Raw genomic sequence first — 16,545 nt, 5'->3', positions numbered from 1 at the left:
GGAGTTTAAACGCCTAAGCCGTTTTTTCCCTGTTTAAGTCAAAACCTTGCCAACCCTGAAACACTGCCTGTTTAAGAAACTGTAATATAATTTTATTTTTCATATGACAATAAGTGTAATCAATATAAATACCATAATCAGATTATCACAACGATGTACTTAAAACCCTTGGTTAGTTAAGACAATCATGCATACATATTTAATTATACTAACTGTATTGAGAACCTGATTATAGAGAGGATACCGTAATTCTTCGGATAATAGTCGTGGACGATTATTTCAAGCTTTGTTTGCATCGAGAAGGCGCGATTAATGCCTAAATTTTGCTTGCCGGATGTTGGTCCCTTAACCTGTCCTTGGCGGATGGCACTCTACCTAGTACCCACGGTCTTCTCGTTTTCCCTATGACGCTTTTTGAAAGCCGAGAGGCCCCTAAGCGAGCTCGCCGCCTGTCGATTCTTACTCTTGACTATCAGTGCAATTAACGTCATTAATGGCAATGTTATCGTCAATGTTATCGGCAAACATCTTCCAAATTTGGTCAACTCTCACTAAATAGGAAGAATAGACCTTTTTAGCTTGTATCTTTCGTTTTCCCAACTCAGACCACGAGACATTCTCCAAGGGATTTGCCTTTTGTCTTTTCATAAGGTGTACACACATATGCACGTGGATGCACGTGCACGGGACGACATTTGAAAAATAACAGTTCCCTGGAGTACCATCACGTGGTGTGAAATGGGAAAATGAAACATACAAGCTACAAAGGCTTGTTGGAAGATGGATTAATCGGGGACGGAAAATTTTGGGAATGAATAACAAATTATTCTTTAACAAAGACTACACATAGGCTATTGAATGACGTTGAGTATGATATGAAGTTTCACGCAGATGTACTGGCGGGATTGTCATGCGCGGGGTACTTTCTTGGCGGCGGAGCTGCGAGGGATTTTCACGAACGGCGATTTCAATTTAACTTGTTCCCAGTCTTCTCGTCACACCCCCGCTAATCCCGCCAGTTACGCAAATACTCATCAAAAAATGGAGGGCATCCATTGAGAAATATTTCTTGCGTATTCTTGCATTAACCAAACGGCTATTTCGTCTTCGGATAGCCTGTGAACTCTTTCGCCATTTCCGTGAATTCACTCACGCCAAAACAGCTAGGCTGCCGGGGCGCTCCCTAGAAACGAGGTTGCGATTGTATATTGGGGCAATATACCCTGAACTTATCGATGGAATGTTGCCCCCATCGTCAATTTGGTCAATGCTGACGATGACGGCCCCTGCATGAGTGATATGAATATACGCATGCGCAAGTTACTGACCAGGACAAATGAGAAAATGAGTTGGAGTAGTGTGTGCTTTTTGCTGAATTATGAGCTCATGAAAATCATTGGCGATCAATAAATTTTATCTTCAAAGTCCTATCTGGAACTGCCACTAATCTAAACATCATGGATGCAGGTTCTCCTTGGTATTCCAAAATGAATCGCTGAACGATCTGAAATTAAGGCCGCATGAAATGCTGTTATTAGTAAACAATGGTTGACAATGGTCATGGTTATGCTGGTATATATGGGACCCCGTTTGGAAATTTATAATTAAGACCAATTTTCATTTTACGTCATTTTGTTTAAAATTATGACTGAAATAAATAACAATATTATTCACCGAAGTGAAAGTGGCTGGTGGTGAGTGAAGCGGCGAGGTAAATACTCACAACTAGCCACCGACACTCATTTATCTCACTGTTTTAGTATATACTAAAACAGTGCGATAACTGAGCACAAAAATGATGATTTTTAACTCATTTACTATTGCCATTTACAATTTTGCGCGCAATGACCAAACGGCCGCGGTCGTCGATTTTTGCTGCCGAAAAACAAAACTTTTGAAGGCATTTGTTCAGCTCTTGCAGGGAAATTTTTTTAAAAAGGAGTTGTGATTTCTTTTTGTACTAAAAAACATTCTGTAAAAAAGATTATTAAATTCAGTGTTTAGCTTATTTATGAACAAGTCAACTACATAAACTAACGCAAGACTCAAGCTTAATTTGCATTTGTAAACAAAAAAATTTTTCACCGGTTTCATCGATAAATTTAAGTCAAAAAGACAAAGCTTTACCTGTTAAAACTTCCAAACCGAACCTCGTCTTCTTCTTCGTGTATCTCGGGAACAGCTTGCTTGATTATTCGTGAAATGTCTTGGATTGTTACGGCAGCAAACCGGAAAGCCATTTTGCTCGTAACTTACGCGAGTTTAGCGTCGCTCGCTCGGAGGAAGTGGAGGTGAATCAGTGAATAGCATTGGATATTCACTGACTGAGTAGCCAATCAAAGCGCGTGAAAAAAACTATCCACTATTTTAGTATGTACTAAAATTTGATGCTTCTTAATACTAACGGTAGCTTAAGTCGCAGACATCACCTTACCCTGGTTAGTAACGTCTCCAAAGCAGCGCTGATATCCTTGTTCAGGATCCCTAACCGGGACTTAACGAATTACCGGAAATGCTTTTTGAATTTCCTTTCAACCTGATTGGCAAATCCACAGTGGTATTTTTAACAGGCCAATCATGGCGTTTACTCAAATTCTGGTACACAGGTGGGGTCCTACAACAAGGATTTCGGCGCTGTTTCGCAGACGGGCTTAACTTAAGATTAGTTCCGTCTGTGGCTCAGGCTACTTATTATTGTGCCCTTAATTTTTGATAAAATGTACTAGTGTTCATTACCTTTGCGGCCAGCAGGTAAATTTCAGCTTCAGCAATACGGCGGCCTGGAATGCAATAAATATCATTTAGTCTCGGAAGTAGAGTCACAAAAAAGCCAAACACGGTAAATCAAAACGTTTCTCTGATTATAAGAGAATCGTCCCACGTAAGGAAATCCAACACAATCTTGGATTATGAAGGCCTGCTTCTACGGGCCTGCTCGGTATTAAATAATGAACTCACCTATACACATACGAGGACCGACTCCAAACGGAAGACTAGCAAAAGGATGAATTTTCCCAAGTTCTTCATTTAGCCAACGTTCGGGTCTGTATTCCAAGGGAAACTTGAACAACTCTTCGGACCGTCCAGAAAGGTAATTGCTATAAACAATCACAGTCTGTGCAGAAGAGAACAAAGGTTTAGATGACAAAATAATTAAGACATTTAGGGTGAAATGTGGTGCTTATGTTGTTTGTTTGTTTCTTTTTCTTGTATTTTTTTGTGAGAAAATGATTCGGTCACGACCGCGCCAGCAAGCAGATAATAGATAGTTTAAGCTTCACGTATACGGCGAACGGCAAACGTCAGATTCAAGTCAAGAATTTCTCACAATAGAAAATGAGCACATAAAAAGAGCAGAAAACTATTCTTAGGGATAAAAAATTGCGTAAAACTACTAATTTTGGTGTAGAAATAATGAACAGTAAACGACAAGTAAAGAGGAAACTTGGTCACGTGGTACAAATTCGCGTTTGACGTAAACGTGATGCTTAACCTCTCTAATGTGAACCGGAACAGGAAACCCGTTGGGTCCGTTTTATATGGAGAAAACCTGTCCCGGGTAGCCTACGTTTAGCCGCACCCTCCCCCCGACGAAGGACGTTTTTCCTTCGTCGGGGGGAGGGTGCGGCTACACGTAGGCTAGTCCCGGGTAGAAGGATCACCCTCCCAATCGAGTCAACTTTAACGGGCGTTTATATGAGCAAGCAGCGCTCGCGCATGCTCAGATTGTCTCACCTTGGCCGAGTTGACCCGGTTGGGCGAGGTAAAGTGTTTACCTGGAGAAAAGATGGCCCGGCTAGGCGCCTCTAGCTGAGCCAACTTTTTATTTCGCCTTTAAATGATTCGCCACATTTTGTAAGGAAATGTATAAAAAGTTGGGTCACCCAGTGTAGCTCGGGTAGGCGGTGTGACTCTTCTCACCCGGACAACTCTTTTCCATAGAAACGCGGGTCTTAAATGGTTCAAATCGTCTTTATAGCCAATTCTGATTTCGTATCACTAGCGAAAGCCCTAATATAAGTTCTTCGTCATCTATCATAATATTTTGAATTTCGTTGATTCAAGAAAGAAAAGCCTTTAACACAACCACAGAGGTAATGACTCACATAGAGGATTTTCCTGTGTGGCATCTCGCTGGATATTAACGATGCCGAAATAGTGAATTTCAGCTACTATATAAAACACAACTGAAAAAGAAACTGCGGACCCTCTCAATTAACGAAGAGCAGAAACGGAGTGTCAAACAAAGAACCTTGAGCTCGTAGAATCACACCATGCGAGCAGAGCTTCCTTTTGTCTTCTTGTTTGTCGAGAGGAAGAAGAGGAGGCTCTACCTGATATCGCATCACGCCTTTGAAGCCGCCACAGCCTTAGCCTGCAAGCAAGCTCTCCGGGCGCTCTGGCGGCGGGGCGGGAAAAGGAAGGACAGCTTGCTACTGCGTCTCTGGAATTTGAATATCTGCATCGAAAAAGTCGATGCGAAATGCTGATTGGCGGAGATGACATTAGTAATGACGTCATTACTTTTGACACGTGTTTTTCAATGTTTGTTTACATTCGCGCTCATTTCCGCTTCGCGCTGATTGGCGGAAATCTGACAGTACAGTCGACGGGGAGCCGCAGGGGAAATGGAGGTGGAATTCAAATTCCAGAGACGTAGTTGCAAGCTCTCCCTCCTTTTTCCGCCCCGCCACCAGAGCACCCCGGACACCTTGCTCGCAAGCTACCGCAGCCTGAACTTCTGGACTATAGTCAACCTTGTTTTCTCTCGTCAAACTGGTTTTTCGAGTGCGAGCATCCGTTTATTGATAAGCCGATGGTCATAACTGAGCCCATTGTAACAAACACACGGCTATTGAGACTGGGTTCGAAACTTTAACCTAGCGCATGCTCAATAAAGATTTTCTTCGATTCATGCAGAGTCTTTCTCGCTAAGCCAAAGAAAGGCTAACTGCTGGCAGGGTGGTAGAATCAAGATTTTGAATGAAAGACAAATCTCTCAAAAAGTTCGGTCCACGAGCTTATCTCACATTTCGATGTACACCAGGAGCCGATTACTCTGTGTACACCTAATTGCAATTATTTGTTTGCAATCTTTTGACAAGGCGGCCATGTTGGGGGTCAATACAACAGAATTTGTTCTCGAAGAATTTACATGAAAATAGAGCTTAGTTCCCAGAGGAGAGAAATGCTTTTGTTCTTGACCACCGACATGACCGCCGTGACGTCACGTGCAAACCAGCAATAACGTTGTCTCAGTCGGTCAGCACTCGTTAAGATCCGTCGAAAGGCCCTTTCTCTCCTTATGATTTTTACACAAGGTGGAACTGTTTTCTGCTTTTATATCACACTTAGATGATATTTCAAGCTGGAAATCATTTATGAAAGTACAAGTCTCTTCAATTTAAAAGAAAAAAAACTGATGCGAAAGGCAAGAGGATTCGAACTAACGACCTAAACTGCCCCTATCTATCCACTAGGCCACTGAGAAATTGTTGGATGGAGTGGAAATAATTAAAGTACACATAGCATCAACCCCAACCCAACAAAAGAACCTAACCAGTTTCGAAACAGTGCTTAACCCTAATCAGTAAAGGAAGTGCTTAACCCTAATCAGTAAAGGCAGTGCTTAACCCTAATCAGTAAAGGCATTGCTTAACTCTAGTCTGTAAAACGCAGTGCTTTACTGGCTAATCCAAAACGATAAGGAATACTACGTTGTGTAAACTTCATAAGGTATCCAAGGGCCTTTCGACGGATGTTAAAAAGTGCTGACCGTCTCAGAAAAAGGAAAAAGAGGAAAATGCCAAATAGGAATTAATTAGGCTAATTAAGCCACATCCTCAGGGTGGAATTATTTGCAGCCGTTGCATTTCACCGCTGGAATATTTTTACTGTTTTTCAGCTTTAAAACAATAACAAATTGCGACGTCCATGTGCGCATGCTGCAAATGAACTATTACACTTATTAGCCTAATTAATTCCTATTTGCATTTTGGCTTTTTCCTTTTTTCAGTTTTCTAAGACAACGTTTTTGCAACAGCCCACGTTCGATGTATTAAAATTCTAACATGACTCCGAGGCTTTCTGGTCATTTTTTCACATTTGGTTTGGTTTTGTTTGTGCTCAAGTCTCTTCTGGGATTTGTGAGATAATGGAGTTGTGAAAAATTTGCATTTTTGTCCCTGAAGCCTCGGAGTCATGTTAGAATTTTAATATATCGAACGTGGGCTATTAGATGTATGTTCAGGTGTCACTCAAAAATATTTGTCTCAGGAATATTATTGCCCAGAAATTCTAACCTTCGCATCGCATGAAGAGAGAGAGAGAGAGAGAGAGAGAGAGAGAGAGAGAGAGAGAGAAAAAAATGAAAAAGTGCAAAATGGGGAGGAACAAACAAAGAATACTTACATTTGATGGAACGTTGTAGCCAGAGAGAGCTACGTCTTGGTTCAATACACGGGCCCAACGACTGGCAATAGGGTGAAGTCTAGGGTCAAAGGTGAAACATGTTTTGAAAGTTTCATTATAAAGGTGAAAAGGTTTTACGGATGATTTACGCACGACGATTTTATCCGCCTATGGCCAAAGTTTAGAGGGGTTATGTCACGAGGATATTGCTGTTTTAGGTCAATTCTGCGCAGAAATCATTATTTAGTGCTGTTACCCACCCACAAAATTCTTCACCTGTAGAGTTACTAAGGAGGTATCACGGAGCACTAACCATAACAATTTTGGGGGGGATGATCTTGGCAGGCATCGTAGCATTAAAAACATGGCCCATAAAAACTGTGAATAAGAAGAAAGATATTTTAAATTCCGAATTGATAATTTTGGCTATAAAAAAAAATGCACTTTATTTGAGTGTCAAGGTATTTAGCACGAAAGTACTAACTGGGGACACTATTTTTTACGTCTCCTACTGGAGACGAGACAGCCATTTTACGTTGTCATCTGAGCTACGCGAAGATCTAACCGTTCGCAGGGCAACGGCAGTACCTTCCTTTCTCAGTTTAAGACCCTGAGTATTGGTCCGGCCACGGGAATTAAACCCGTGACCTCCCGCTCTGCAGTCAAGCGCTCTACCGACTGAGCTAATCCTGTAGAGGAAGAAAGAAACAAAGTGGCATCGAAGTTCCCCGTTTTTCTCCTATTTGTGAGACGACGACTTTTTATATACTTGTTGTGTTTTATACCACAATGCTTGAAGAAATAACGGTATGTAACACTGCATACCTGCCTCCACTTTCAAGCCGTCTCCAGATACGTAGGCTGTAGTTTAGTGGCCACTGTACGTTGGACAAGCAAGAATGATATTGTTTCCCATCTAATTCTTTGGGAACCAAAACACAGCAGACGCTCAAGAGGGTCATCAGCCAGACAACAACATTCATTGACCAACTACAGAGTGACAGCGGTCTTATGAGGTAGGATCTTCCATCTGTCGTTGCCAACAGACGGGAATGGGACAGACTTATTATATCGGTGCGGGTGCGCCCGATAGATAAAACACTGCACTATATGTAACAATATATTACAGTTATCACTCCAAATTACCTCATGGATTCTTTCACACAAGCTTTAATGTACTGTAATTTTGCAAAACTCTCAGAGTTGAAATCACCGTGAGGCCCAATGAGAGAGAGGACTTCTTCATATACCCTCTGCTGTACCTTGGGATTATTGGCCAAATGATAAAGAAGCCAGAGCATTGCGTTAGATGTCTGAAAAACAGATTAATAAAATTGATAACTTTATAAATAAATTGCCTCTTTTTGCGCTGCAAAATGAGCCAAAAAGGCAAATTATACCAGTGGGACTTTTTCCGGAAAACGATGAAACGTATGCTGGTGCTGACGAACTATGCCAAAAACTGAGCTAACACAATCTATCTAAGACTAAAAGTGCCGCCATTCAATATGATTTTTGCATGTGTCTTTTTTTCATTTTGCTTTCAACTTATCGTTAAAAACCCAGCTGCAGTGTTTTCTCCCGATCTTGACTCAAGTGAAGACCTTAACTTTGGACTGCAGAACACGATCCTACGCTCAAAAGGGATGCTCTCCATACCGGGCCGAATTGTTCGAAGGCCGTAGCCCGGGGTTAAATTTTTAACCCGGGTTTCTTTTTCTTTTGTTCAAAAGCATTTCCTCGGATAATTTTTTAATTTCTTTATAATCTTTCCAATCATCAAATTGAGACGAAAAGAATTTAACTGAATTTGCTATTTCAGCTTTTATGTCTGAATTCAAATTTCGCACTAACCCAACTTTGAACCAACCCGGCCCTGATTTATAAATCGGCGAGGCTAATCACTGGTGGATTCAGTATTATAGCACAAACGCGTACCGCCGTCTCATTTGCCCACTGGAATTTCTTATTGTTTTCAAGCTCAAAAAAATAAAAAAAATGAAACGGGCACATGCGACGGGTGTACGACTGCGTCTGCTGCCAATGAGACCCCGTCAAGACCTGTCCGAATACTTTTTGAAAACGGAGATTTTTTTCCTCCAGTCCCATTTCAAAGAAATAGGCGTCCAAAGGTAGCGTATTCGAATCGTTTTCGCCCGTCCACATTTATTCGCTGTCTACATGAAACCGCTCATGTGATGAAAAATGCGCCGCAGAATCCCTTATAGAGCATGTGTAATGCTAGTGTAGTATATGATGTAAATTGATTTATGAGATCGTCGTATCGGTCCATCTGTAAGTAAACGAGTTGCCGGCCGGCGTTTTTTTCCCTCCATTTCGGAGAGCGTTTTTGAAAAGATGCGTTTTCGGTGACCACTTTCACCGGATACGTGAGGGCAGTAGGCCAAAATATGCGGTTCAAAAATATCCGGATTCGTGTGGTCGGGACCTTAGCATTGTTGTGGTTGCTAAAACTCGGTTATGATTAGCAAGTTACCTCGCCGACGTTAGTTACGAACGTGCGATTATGCACGGAAACATATTATCAAGCATTTACCGTCTCGACTCCTGCTCGGAACATTCCGATTGAATTCATATTAATCTCTTCCGGGGTGAGTTCGCCTTTCATTAATAGATAGGTAAGTAGAGATACACCTGCAATGAAGAAAAAAAAAGAAGCTGGAATGAAAATAATACTACTGTCATCAAACATGTATTTGTGCTGAAAAATTCACCGCGGTCAAGCGAGAAAGATTTGCAAAAGCTAATACTTAGTAATAAAATATTACTAATTCGCTGTTAGTTTATTAAATTTTGTAAATTTGATGTCAGAATCCTCGTTCAAAGTCATTTTGTTGTCATTGTTAGTCTATCCTTACTTTGAACTTGACATTGAACGAGTTACAATGCGCAAATTAAACCCTTGTTAATTTTGCTCCTTTTTGCTAATTCCTATGAGCGGAGCATCCGCGCGAAGCGCGCATAGCGGAGCCCCCTACCTAAAAGAAAAAGGGAAGCTATCGACGCCAGAAAAATTGGTTATGAAGTCAGCGTACGAAAGCCCGCCAAAAAAACCTCTAGGATTAGGGGTAAAAAACCTAGTAGGGTAGGGAAGAGAGTCCCAGACATGTACGTTGCCTTTCGTTTTTGGCGCAAAATTAACCATTTTAGGGGCAACCAACGGAGTTGCTCGAGGAAAAATCAAGATCGATGTTTCTTGTGTTCGACTTACGACAACATTTTTCGGAAATAAATTTCTAAAGCTTTGCTTTTTGCCTGGTCAAGCTTTTGGTTACACTCTACGAACCTTCTAGTCTAGTCGACCTAGTCCTAATCCCCGGAAATAAAACAAAAATAGGCCTAAGACGTTTAATAGACCATGGTAGATCTTAGGCCTTCGTTCCAGTCGACCTTCCTTTAGAGGTGGGGACAGCTCCGTCTTTCGACAGGCATATTTTTTACAAAGGAAAGATGGCGAGGCCGAGCCCGAGCTCGTCCAGTTGAACGAGCTCCTATGATCTCATATGGGTCATTAACCTGTTGTTTCGTTAGTTAATCATCTTCGCGAAATTAACTGCCGACGAAGGTAAGTGGGAGTAAGATATACTGCTCGCAGTCTGCAAACAATTTGGGGCAACTGTGAAAGTAGATGTGGAGAGGGGACCACTGAACATGTTAATCTCGACCGCACTCTTATCACACATGCCTTGCTAGTGATGATCGCGTTACTGAGGGCGACAAGAGGAGCCTGCAATCCTTATAAGTATGCTCGGCTAGCATTCTTTTGGACTACCACTAAGAATGAATGGAATGAACAGACAGCAATCTGATCATGCGTGTTTGTACTTTCTATCGCTCGTAATCTGATCATGCGCGTTTGTACCTTCAATCACTCGTAACCTGATCATGCACGTTTGTACCTTCTATCACTCGTAATTTGATCATGCCTGTTTGCTCTTCAAAGCAAGAGCCTTCGATCAGAGCCTGAAACTTGCCCGGACTCTCTAACCTCTGGTTATTGCTAGCATATCACGGTATACTTTATGAAGTTACACTCACTTTGATTGTCATCAAACGCCCCTCCTTCTTCAGCCATTTTGTTCAATTCCGCAACCTTGTTGTCCACAATCTTTTGGCTCATGGCGAATGAGGTATCTGTAGCTTCACAGAATTTCCGGTACGTTGGCGTCGTGAAGAATCTCCAAAACAGGCTTTCCCATCCTCTACTCAACTTTCCCATGAGTGCAAAGGAATCCATGGTGCTTTGAACCATTCTGACTGTGTCTTTGTTGGGTGGGTCATCATACAGTCCAACTCTTACGTCAAACGCCATGGTACCTACGGCTAAAAGAGTGGAGTGGAGCTCATTTCAAGTTCCGAGAGTGACCAACATTAAATCTCTCCTAACATTAAATTCATACATCATCAAAAGAAAAGGTTATGAGAATTAATAAATTGATCACCAAAGGAAAAATTCTTTGATCTTTTACTAAATTCTCTCAATTACTTTTCTAAAGAAATGTATCAGTCTGGAGAATTTGTGTATTTTTTTAATGGATATTCGGGTTATGAACAAAAATTGTTAAAAGCAGAATACAGATATAATTAGGATTTTTACTTTCACATAACTCTTTTAACATTTTAGATCCTATCATTTCAATTTTGATATGGTTTGAGAGCATTTCTCTTGATCTTGCCATTACATCTACAATAGTCAAGGTCAACCAGGCCCTAAGTAAAACTCTATCAGACTGCTGAGCAAAGGCTGTCACTACCACCAAAAACCTGCTTACATCTTCTACGTCCCTGCAAGTCTAGAGGCAATTAAGGGCTTACAAGCAGCTACAGCAAGTTTCCCAGGGAAAGAATTTGAAAACAAGTATATTTGAACCTCCATAAGGCATCCGCCCTCAAGGTGTCGGCAATTGGCCACTAAAGAGAGGTTGGCCACACAATAGAGGTTGTCATAAATTAGCATAACCTTTAACAGAAACATCACATTACTTTTAAAAAAAGATGCAATGGGGGTGGCATCACTGATCCATAATCAGACGTCACCTTCCTATCTCGGACTGTATTTTCCTTCATCATGTTTTTAATTTAAAGCCAAACTATATAAGTGTATGAAGCACTTAAGTCTTAATGGCTACTTGATAGAGGTGACAACAATAGACAAACTCTTGTCGGAATGGCCAAAAGGTGGCCACAGCTGCTTGATGGAGGTGGTCACATAATAGAAATAGAGGTGTCATTTAACCACTTAGTAGAGGGTGGCCGCTTAACAGGTGCTTGCTTAATGGAGGTTCAATTTAAATGCTTTGTGTGATCATTGTATTAGTACCCCAGCTCCAAGTAAGCACTTACACTCTGTAGCCCACTGGGCGAGTTCTTTACTAAGATCTGGAATCTCCATATCAGCTCCTCGTATAGACACCATGTGCTCTATAGCATCCCTAGTTACAGCGGTAAAGTTTTCCATGTTCTCACGTATGTCTTTAGGTCGCAGCATTTTTGGTGCTAGAGCTTTGCGCATTCGGTTCCACTCCACTCCCTCCCTAAAAACAATCACAAGGAAAATAATTTAACAGACAAACAATATAGGCACATATATGGAATTGTAAAAAGAAACATTGCAAATTGTAATTTATTTACCCATGGAGCACTTAGGAGTTCTTAAGAACTTGAAATGTGTCCGTGCATTCCAGATCGAATCGGAATTTGGAAGTGTTGTTTTTTAAGGACAGGGAAAAACTGGAGTCCCCGGAGGAAACCTCTCAGAGCAAGGGAGAGAACCAACAACAAACTTAACCCACATATAAAATCGACACCAGGATTCGAACCCGGGCCACATTGGTGGGAGGGGAGTGTTCTCTCCACTGTGCCATGCACCCTTGCTCCCCAAAATTCAATTGAGACCAGTCACATTGTTTTTCAGTTTTAATATATCTTTGGTTTAAAGTGTAATTGATCACAGGAATTTTTTTAAATTTGAGAGCTAGCCTTCTGATGAAAGCACCCACAGCATTTTTTTCAAAGAGACAAACGGTAGACAAAATCAGTCAAAAAGTACCTGTTTCTGAGAAACATAAGCATGCTTTTGGCGAAAATTCAAAAAATAGAAGACTTATGTCTGAAAAACACACTTTTCATTTTATTTGTCCTCTTTTCTGCAGGTTTTATTCAAATGAACAATGCATGCTTAAAATTTTTTTCATTCATATTGGGATCATGATAATGCTAAATATATTGAGCCGAAATGTACGTTTCTCTGTAAAGGCTGGTTTTCACTTGCAATGGAGTCGGAGTTGGAGTTGTAAGTGGAGTTGGAAGAATCAGAAAGTTTCCATTTTCTGCCAACTCCAGTTATGACTCTGTTGGTTACGATCTAGTGAAAACCAGATTGTTGGAGTCGGAAGCAGAAGTGGAAGGATAAACCAATCACAATGCCACTCCCACACTTTGTGTTTGGTTTAGTTCTTTGGCTTCTCATACATGCCAACCCTCCCGGATATGACACCAATCTCCCGGTCTCCCGTACGGGTCGCTTTATCTCCCGGATAAAATCATCTTTTGAGCTTTTCTGTGCCTTAGTTTGAAATTTAGCCCATTTTTAGTTCAAAACGTGAATTTTTCTTATTCGTAATACTGTTTCTGAGGCATTTTACACCTATTTAGTCACTGACAAAGATTATTTCTGGCATCAAAACGATGATCGCGAATTTTAATGGTATCTACTTCATGTAAGACTTGATATAATGTCCTAAATGTCCGGGGGTAGTGGGCTAATGGAAAACAGAGAGTCTCCAGATTTTAAATCTCCAGAGGTTGGCATCTCTGGCTTCTGCTTGTGACTCCAACCACAGGAAAAATAAACCGATTCCCATTTTTGGGTATTTTGGGGTATTTAAAGAATACCCACAAAAATCCCAAATTTGGAAGAGTGAGACAAGTCCCAATCTGGGAACTTGGTTGGGAATTCCCTGGTTGGGACTTGTCTTACTTTGCCAAATTTGGGATTTTTATGGGTATTCTTTAAATACCCCAAAATATCCAAAAATGGGAATCCGTGATTTTTTCCGGTGAACAACCTCTAGTTTTCAATTGATCATAAATGATGGAGTCGTAAGCGGAATCATAACGCTGTTTTCATTAGATTGTAAAGTTCTACGCTACTAACTCTAACTCCGACTCCATCTCTGGTGAAAACCAGCCTTAAAAATGCGATTTCTGTAGTGGCCGGTGAGGTTATATTGCGCGTGTCCTAGCCTGATGACGTCACAAGCAGAGCCGGTCATTATAGGGACCACTACATATGAGCGTGGTTCATGAATACTTTAGCGACGGCCTCAAAAGATATAATAATGGGCCCTAGATAGATCCGGACCCCGGCCCCAACCCCGCGTTTTAAGGACACCTGCCGACCCAAAATCACGAAACGCATTCGACGCTAAATGAAAATAATAAGGGGATTAATTCGGATCACATTATTTGCGGTGACGTGCCCAGTTTATGGGCATCTTTTTCACAAGAATTGTTGAATCTTACCGAAACGCGATACTCTTAGGTATTCCTCTAATTTTCATGTATTTTTCCAATGCTGTTAATCCTTGCTTCGGTCGCATCGGATATCTACCATCAGCTTTGATCACTATCTCCACATCCTCGGGGTCTTGTATTAAAACAACAGTCCTCCCCAAAATGGTCATCTTAAATATCGGTCCGTACTTCCCAAAGTTACTTTTAAGTTGTGCTATTTGTTGTTTGAAGTCAGCGTCCTTTAGGTAGCTGAATATGTCGCCAAAGAACGGCCATCCCTTCGGCCCCGGCATGTAGTCGAACGAGCGCACGCCATCTGGGAGTTTAGCACCCATCTGGCTTTCCAGTCTTCTGAAAGGATTGAAGAGCCAAACCAGGGCTGCAATGACTAGGCCCGAACAGAATAAATACAGTGAATCGTCCATTTCGCAAGAAGAGAAAAGTATGCGTGCGTACCTGACACAAGAAGTTCAAGTGGCCTCCTGACCTAACAAAATACCTTTGTTGTTAGCGTAAAAATTGAAGCCAGTGTTGCGTGACGTTGGTTAGACATCAGGAGAATGTGGGACGGTTTTTTTTTCGGGGGGTGGGGCAGGGATAGGGTTACTTGTTTATGTTCTGTAATGAGGCATGGCCGCGCTCTGAAGCTCAGTCTTTTCGATATTTCGTACTACATCTCCATATTGTAGCTCAATCATTCAATCAATCATTTATTATTGATCAATCAGCATTTACATTTTTTTTTCCAACACACACATCGCAAAAACTTGTTAAGTCTAAGAGGCCAACATTCAAAAATACCAAATCGAAAATTATACTAAAGTTACAAGCCAACAAAAGTAATTTACATAAATGAACAAATGAAAAGAAGATCAAGAGGAGATAAATCTTGTCAAAGAGGAGTCCAATATCATACGACTCCTTTTTACATGGCGAATTAAGTAACGCATACATTTTCCATGGGGAAATAAGATACGAATGCGTTAAGTAACGCATACATTTTACATGGCGAATTAAGTAACGCATGCATTTTACATGGCGAATTAAGTAACGCATACATTTTACATGGCAAATTAAGTAACGCATGCATTTCACATGGCGAATTAAGTAACGCATACATTTTACATGGCGAATTATTAAAGTAACGCATGCATTTTACATGGCGAAATATGTAAGGCTTGATACATCTGCAGGACGTATGAAAGTTGACAGCAGCCGACATTTTACTTGGTTATGAAATAAAAGTTACTTTAAATATTATTAGTATCGCATTTTAAACACACGAGAGTCGTATTTATTTTGAATTAATGGCGAAGAATCCGATGAACTATCGTTTTTGAATCGGAGAAATACTACTGTCTGATGGGGGTGTCTAGTAAACTCATATGGCAGGTGTTGAGTCCAATTTTTAACAGTGTTTATTTCTCGCGGAATTCCAAAACTTGAGGATTTTTTAAATTCCTGACCATCCTTTATACACAGATCAATTTTTCTATCACGATCTCTCGACCTCGATTTATACGGGTTTCAAGGAAAATTAAATACATTTGATTAATTCAAGATGATCCTTCTTTAGTAATAAATGACGTCATCATGACATTACTGGTATTGTTAAGCATTAGTTATTATATGTCTTAGCAAACTTCGTAATTTTGTCAGACTCCTTACTATGTGAGTATTTTTCGCTTTAAGGGGAAAAATTGATGGAAGTTGGATTTTGCCACTAAATTCAACAATATTACGTCATAATAACGTCAAATTACGTCGTTGTGCAAACCAAGTTATGCCTAGGGTTTTCCATGGCGCCCGTGACATTCCAGGCAGCTGTATTATGAGGAAAAATCCTACTTTTTGTTACTTATAACGCGGTTATGTATTTTCACATATTTTCACATAAAAAGGAAAAGGCATAGGCATTTCTTGGGACTCTCCTTTGCAGGAAAAACTGGATTTCTCGAAAATGGTGGCGAGAGGCAGGAGCAAGGTTAAGCTTAGTTCAAGTGAAACTATTCGAATTCATTATTGTCGTCTCTGGCGTCTAAACAGTAGTCGGTTGTCATCACATGGCAGAAAATCTTGCGACATTTCTCTTGATGTTTGAATGTTGGGTATCCTGTGGAAAAGGGAGTTAAATCGCCTAAGCCTTTTTTTCCCTGTTTACGTCAAAAAATGTGCCAACCCTGAAACACTGCTTACTTAAGAAACTGTAATATAATTATATTTTTCATATGACAATAAGTGTAATCAATAAAAATACCATAATTAAATTATCACAACGATGTATTTAAAACCCTTGGTTAGTTAGGACAATCATGCATACATATTTACTGAGAACCTGCTTATTTCGAGCTTTGTTTACACCGAGAAAGCGCGATTAATGTCTAAATTTTGCTCACCGGATGCCGGTCCCTCAACCTGTCCTTGGCGGCTCAACCTTGTACCCAGTGTTTTCTCGTTTTCCCGTTTTCCCGTATGACGCTTTTTGAAAACCGAGAGGCCCCTGAGGACGCGATTGGATGACACCTCGATCTCCTACTAAGTATTACCTAAAGATCTAAGCGACCTCACCACCTGTCGATTCTTTCTCCCGATTATCAG

General features: G+C 40.8%; 1 protein-coding gene across 1 annotated transcript; it reads right to left on the bottom strand.

Annotated features, from left to right (window-relative positions):
* Positions 1–70: 70 nt before the first annotated feature.
* On the bottom strand, positions 71–14,421 carry LOC140949896 (1,25-dihydroxyvitamin D(3) 24-hydroxylase, mitochondrial-like). Its single transcript, XM_073399041.1, has 9 exons — positions 13,957–14,421; positions 11,776–11,966; positions 10,471–10,755; positions 8,969–9,066; positions 7,558–7,724; positions 6,412–6,490; positions 2,959–3,115; positions 2,737–2,780; positions 71–1,504 (listed from the first exon to the last, which is right to left on the bottom strand). The coding sequence occupies exons 1-9, from the start codon at positions 14,370–14,372 to the stop codon at positions 1,394–1,396; spliced, it is 1,548 nt and encodes a 515-aa protein (XP_073255142.1). The 5' UTR covers positions 14,373–14,421; the 3' UTR covers positions 71–1,393.
* Between the last annotated feature and the right edge of the window lie 2,124 nt (positions 14,422–16,545).

This window comes from Porites lutea, chromosome 10 (genome assembly GCF_958299795.1).
Source record: "Porites lutea chromosome 10, jaPorLute2.1, whole genome shotgun sequence".
NCBI classification, from domain to species: Eukaryota; Metazoa; Cnidaria; class Anthozoa; order Scleractinia; family Poritidae; genus Porites; species Porites lutea.
Note: the sequence above shows the minus strand (reverse complement) of the source record. Positions and strands in the feature narration are given on the sequence as shown.

Bases quoted from the DNA above. Each gene is read 5' to 3' on its own strand.
- LOC140949896 (XM_073399041.1), bottom strand. From the start codon at position 14,372: ATGGACGATTCACTGTATTTATTCTGTTCGGGCCTAGTCATTGCAGCC. The intron at 7,725-8,968 runs GTAAATGCTTGA...TCTGTTTTTCAG, and splicing joins TCCGAGCAGGAGTCGAGACG to ACATCTAACGCAATGCTCTG. The intron at 3,116-6,411 runs GTAAGTATTCTT...TCTTCTGCACAG, and splicing joins GCTACAACGTTCCATCAAAT to ACTGTGATTGTTTATAGCAA.